General features: G+C 51.9%; 1 protein-coding gene across 1 annotated transcript in view; it reads right to left on the minus strand.

The window, feature by feature from the left end:
* Positions 1-6,078, minus strand: part of LOC103734698 (BCR activator of RhoGEF and GTPase) — a gene marked incomplete at its 3' end in the record, with an annotated part of 98,432 nt that extends 92,354 nt beyond the window's left edge. The window contains exon 1 of the mRNA XM_008833757.2: positions 4,624-6,078. Within this exon, the coding sequence (XP_008831979.1) occupies positions 4,624-5,908 (1,285 nt within the window). The remainder of the gene's footprint in view (positions 1-4,623) is intronic.
* Positions 6,079-6,084: the final 6 nt, after the last annotated feature.

Genomic DNA, 6,084 nt, shown 5'->3' on the forward strand with positions numbered 1-6,084 from the left:
TCCATGCTATGACATGGGTGAACACTGAGGCCATTACAGAGAAATAAACCAGTCACAAAAAGACAAATCCTGTATGATTGTACTAATGTGAGGAACCTAGAACCTTCACATTCGAAGAAACAGAAGATGGGGTGTCAACACTGGGAGGGGTAGAATGGGGAGTTACTGTTGAACAGGAACAGAACTTGAGTGATAGTGACAGTTATATAATATGAATGTACTCAATGCCACACAACTATGCCTAAAAAATGGTCAGAGCAGGCCAAGTACGTAAATATTTTAAGTATTTTTAAAAGAAAGAATCCTGGCTTTTAAGCACATGCCTCTCCCTCAGCTCCCTAGCTCACTCTGATTCCCAGAAGTGCTTTCCCTTTCTTAATAAACGGTTTCTATTTAAAAGATTCTAATCTGATTTTAAACATGATTTTTGAGATAGGCTCTCTATGCAACCCAGGCAGGACTCAAACTCACAATCCTCCTGCCTCAGCCACCTTCACTAAAATGGTAAATTTTACATCATGTATATTTGATAGTTAAAAAACATGCCTATAATCCCAGCACTTGGGAGGTAGAGGCTGGAGGACCTGGAGTTTAAGCCCAGCCTGGTGAGATCCTCTCAATAATACCCCTCCCACCCTCACACACAGAGTTCAGAGTCACAGAGGATGGATATGGGTAACCCCAATCCTCTGCTTCCACTCTTGAGCAGACAGTTCCCCACAGCTGTGGCTGCTGGACAGAATCAAGAAAGCTGTAAGCATCCCTGCTCGCTCCCTCTAAGCATGTACATATGCATTCCTCTTCCCTCACCTTCTAAGCCTCCAGATGACAAGATGGCAAGGACTACTCTTTAACCTTCTCTGTGACCTACACAGGACCCAGGGAAGGATTCTGCATGGAGCAGGGCCCATGCTGGCTGTTATCATCCTCAGCAATGAGCCCCCATGTACAAGACTAGAAGTCTTGAATGAAGACATGAATAAACCCAGTCATGATTTCTGGGTAGAAGTACTGGGTGATAGGAAGAACTCGGTTTGTCTACCATGTGCCAGAGGGCGTGAGGCTCTGTATTGACATGGGCCCCTGGATCTCGGGTCGACACTTCTTGGTTACATCTTTACCTGTAAATGGACAGCCCCAAAAGAAGAGCTCATGCATGAAGTGTCTTGTCATAGTGCCCAGGCACAGAGCACTGTGTAATGGTTTCAGCTCCCTTAAAAACTAGCAACCCTCAACTCAGAAATATGAACACAACCTATCTAAATGGATTCTAAAATTGCAAGAGCAGGCCACCGTGTTTGCCACTACAAGCACTAGAGTGTCCCCTCCCCCACCCTATATATACACACTGTAATTTTCCTCATTGTTCCTTCTAGGCCAGTGGGCCCCACAGCCATCTAAAGAGCATCAGTAAACAATCCCAACAGAGACAGATGGCTGAGCTGGGCAGGAACCCTCTCACCTCCCAGCTACACAAGATTCACCGCAGAGGAGACTGTTGGGCAATCTGGGCTAAAACAACCGGGAGTTTTAAAAGAAAAAGAGCTAAACTCACACGATGTACAACACCAAGAGAGAATTCTAACACAAACTATGGACTGTGGGTAAAAATGATGTTGTTTATGTTGGTTTACTTATGTCACAAATGTACCCTTCTAGGAAAGGATGTTGATAACGGAGAAGCGAGAAGGCAGTAGAAGTGGAGGCAGGGAGCACGTGGGAAATTGCCACACCTCCCATTCAGTAATGCTGTGAACCTAAGTGTGCTGAAAAATTTAACTCCTAAAAAACAGTCCGAGATAGCCGGGTGTGGTACACACCTTTAATCCCAGTACTCAGGAGGCAGAGGCAGGGGGATCTCTGTGAGCTCAAGGCCAGCCTGGTCTACATAGTGAGTTCCAGGACAGCTGGGGCTACAGGGAGACCCTGTCTCAAAAAAGACGAAAAAAACAAAAGAAAACAAAACAAAAAACCAGTCTGAGAGAAATAATGTAACCCCTCATGAATGCTCCATTTTATCATTTATTTATTATGGTACTAGAGGTTGAACCCAGTGGTGTACACACACACACACACACACACACACACATTAACAAACATGCTATTAGCCACACACCTCAGCCCTTAAATCTTTTAAACGGTGCTGTTCAACCTTAATTATTAAAAATAACTGAGCCAGGCATGGTGGTGCATGCCTGTAATCCCAGCACTTGGGAGGCAGAGGCAGGCAGATCTCTGTGAGTTCTAGGCCAGCCTGGTCTACATAGTGAGTTCCAGGCCAGCTGGGGCTACAGGAAAGGAAGACTGTTTCAAAAAGACCAAAAAAAGAAAGAAAGAAAGAAAGAAAGAAAGAAAGAAAGAAAGAAAGAAAGAAAGAAAGAAAGAGAGAGAGAAAAAGTATAACTGAGGTAGCTGGGGGTGGTGCACATTCCTTTAATCCTAGCACTCAGAAGGCAAAGGCAGAGGCAGGTGGAGCTCTATGAGTTCCAGGCTAGCCTGGTCTAAGTAGCCAGTTCTAGGCCAGCAAGCCAGCAAGGACGACATAAAGTGAGACCCTGTCTGGGGTGGTGTCGGGGGTTGTCTGAGGGAAAGGAAAAGCCAAGTATGTAGAGCATGCCTGTAACCCCAGTACACAGGAGGTGGAGTGTCGCTGCAAGCTGGAGGCCAATAGCAGTCACAGTGGTCCACACAGCACGTTCTAGGCCAGACGTGCCTTCATAGGGAAGCCCTGTCTCAAAATAACAGTAATAAGAGAAATGTTTCAGAGAACAAAATAAAAGAAATACGAGAGAAAACATGGTGGGGCCTTGAGAAAGATCAGGAAAGTTCTAAAACTTATGAAATTAGCTTCTAAGTTATTTCTGGAGAAACTATCCTATGTACCTCTCACTGGGCCTCCCTTCTTCTTATCCCGACTTTCACCTACTCTGTCTTTCACTAGGGTCTGACTGTGGAAAGTAATATGGCCTCCCTTACAGGAGGCGTAGGGAAGGCTGGACTTAACTTCCTGGGAATTCAGAATTCCCTACCAGCAAGAGAAATATCAGACTGCATGTCTCCATGAAAGCCCCTCATGTTTTTATTAATAAGGTTTCCAAGCCACCAGGGCACCAGCCCAAGTGGGTTCACCTGGCACCGGCTGGACAATGATAGTGCCCAGTATCCCCGGGGCCATCCTCCAAACCCGGAAGAAGCTGACTGATGCGCCTTTGTACAGAGCAAGCTTCTGACTCCTACAGCTTCTCATCCCTGCGTTAGAGACAAGGAATACAGCTGAGCCAGGGTGCAGGCAGGTCACACAGCACAGCCAACCCAGATGCCAAAGAATCAGCAGCAGGGGTACCTAAACCAGACAGAGACCTGAGCACAAAACGCAGGTCAATAGAGCCCAAAATAGCCTCCCTTGTTTCAAGTGGGTTCTCACAATTGATGCATATGCAACTCCATCAGGAGAAAAAGAAAAATCAATGAAACAAAACCAGACATCAGCCCAACAGAGACGAGATTCCAAGAGACTGCTGACAGCCTCAATCCCCAAATGCCTGTCAGCTCCCCCTCCCCCATCTTACTTCAACTGAAAACTGTTCCTGGATCTCAAAACCTAGTCCCATTACCCCAAATACTAAATGCAGCAAGGAAGTTATGGTTTAATCTTGCAGCTGGGGTCAGACCATAGATTGGGAGCCCCAAATAAGAACTTTTGGGTGCTCAACCTTGGGAAAATGAGGACGCAAAAGCACACTAGCAGATAAGAAAGTAACGTGGGTGGGGGCAGGGACTAAAGATGTAGCTCAGTAGTACAGCATGCCTGGCAAAACCAGTGGCAGTGGATAGAGGAGCCCACGAGTGAGTAATGATGGGTGAAACCTGTCAAAAGCCAGGCAGATCAGGATTGGGGCTGGCATCAGCCCCAGTGTCCAAGGCTCTGGGTTTGAGCCCCTGCACCACAGAAGAAAAAGAAAGGCAAAAACCAGTGGCAGTGGATAGAGGAGCCCACGAGTGAGTAATGATGGGAGAAACCTGTCAAAAGCCAGGCAGATCAGGATTGGGGCTGGCATCAGCCCCAGATAAAATCTTCATCCTATTGATTTCTGGTGGCCTACTGAGTCACCTCACTTCCTCCTAATTCCTAACTTCACCTGCTCTGACTTGCTAACAAGTGAACCTGACACTTCTAAGACCTTGAAGCAACTTGCACCTCTTGGGTTTCCTGAATGTGTCATATAATCACTAACCACTCCAAGATCAGAATGACTAGGTAAGAGGGAATATCAGAGCAAAGATTACACTCCACTGAAAGGATCTGATCTAGGTGGCAGAGATGACTCTGGTTTTATTGTCCAGCATGGAGAGATGACAGGGCCAGGAGGGCACAAGGCATCTCCCTTTCAATACTCCCACAAGAACTACATGTTTTAGTTCTAGAAGCAAGAGACACCACCCGCCATTCCTCCCCACCCTCCTCCCCCTGTCCCACTGCAAACACAGAATGTGGCTTCAGGAGGAAGGGGTGTTGTTAGTTCAGAAGCATGTCAGGAAGAACTACAAAACCACTCAAAAAACTACCCATTTCTCCCATGCCAATCTATTCCTTAATAGAGTCCTGCCTACCCAGGTACCCACCTGCATCTCCATGGAAGGTGCTGTCCCCATCACTGGGCCAGATCTGCCCGGTCTTGCGGACACCCACGATGGTGGCCTCGGACACGACCACCTGGCACTGCCTGTGCCTTTTCTGGCACTGCGGTGTTGGGGGGCTGCTGCTGTCAAATGACTGCTGAGAATTCTGCGAGGGTGAGCGGCTCTTGTCCCGGAACATACGGTAGGTGGTGGGGCTCGGGGACACGCGACTGGACTGGCCAGAGGAGAAGTCCTCCTCACTGGACGTGAGGTTCTCATTGGAGCTACAGTCCGGGGTGTAGCCACCTCCACTATCCTCAAAACTCCGGGGTGAGTAGGACCTGCGGGGCCAGGTGAGGCGCTTCTCCTGCTCCGAGGTGCTCTGGCTTCGCAGAAGCGGGCCCTTACCCTCCCCTTCCACCATCATACCTCCGACGTAGATGCTCTGGTACGGCTGGTACTCCAGGGGCGGCCAAGGGGGCCGGTTGCCGCCGTTAGCATTGATTAGGTTGTCCTTCAGGAATCGGGGATTTAATTCTGCATCCTCATAGTCGCCGTCCAGGGCGCAGCTGCCGTCGGAGGAGCGCCCGCGATACTGCGGCCTGGGCGCGTCCCCCAGGCCCTGCCCCGCGCCTTGCTGGGTCTTCTTGCGCTCCATTTGCATGGCCTGGCTGCCCAGGGAACTGATTCGGTCGGACACCTCTTTGTCGTTGACCTTCACCAGGCCGCGTTCGTGGTGGAACTCGACGTTCACATAGAAGGGCTTCTCGGCGTCGGCCGAGCCGGGCGGGACGTGGCCCTTGCGGATCCTCTCGAAGTTGGACCTGAGCGCCGCCACGCTGGTGGGGGGCCCTCGGTCGTCCCGCTCTGCCGGCGCTGCAGCCGCAGGCCTGCGAGAGGATGCCGGCCGAGCCTTACCCGGGGACCCCTCGCCGTCTGGCCGGACCTCGGGCTCCTCGGAGGGCGGCGCATCGGTGCCGTCGGCGGGCGCGGGCGGGGGGCGCAGGGCGGGCGCGCCGGGCTCGGCGGCGCCGTCGGGGGGCTGCGCCGCACGGCGGAAGCCCCAGCGCTGGCGGTCATAGCTCTTCTTCTCCTTGGCCAGCAGCGTCTGCAGGTAGATCATGCGGAAGCGCTCCTGGTTCACCTCCTGCTCCAGTCGCCGAATGGAGGCCTTGCAGCGCTCCAATTCCTGCTCGATGTCACCCACGGAGCGCAGCTCCATGCGCGGCGGCTCCGAGTCCGGGAACTGCGCCTTCCACGCCTCGGCGAAGCCCACGGGGTCCACCATGGCGCGGCCGGCTCACCTGAGCCTCCCGGCTGCGCGGAGCCCTCAGCGGCGGCGGGGCGTCCTCGCCAGGCCTGGCCCCGGGCACCCTGAGGCCCCCATGGCCCCGCGCACGGCGGCGGCGAACAATGCCCGCCCCCTCCGGCCGGCAGGTGAGGCGGGCGACTGGAGCTGCGGGG

This window comes from Nannospalax galili, unplaced genomic scaffold (genome assembly GCF_000622305.1).
Source record: "Nannospalax galili isolate Female #2095 unplaced genomic scaffold, S.galili_v1.0 scaffold1497, whole genome shotgun sequence".
Taxonomy (NCBI): Eukaryota; Metazoa; Chordata; class Mammalia; order Rodentia; family Spalacidae; genus Nannospalax; species Nannospalax galili.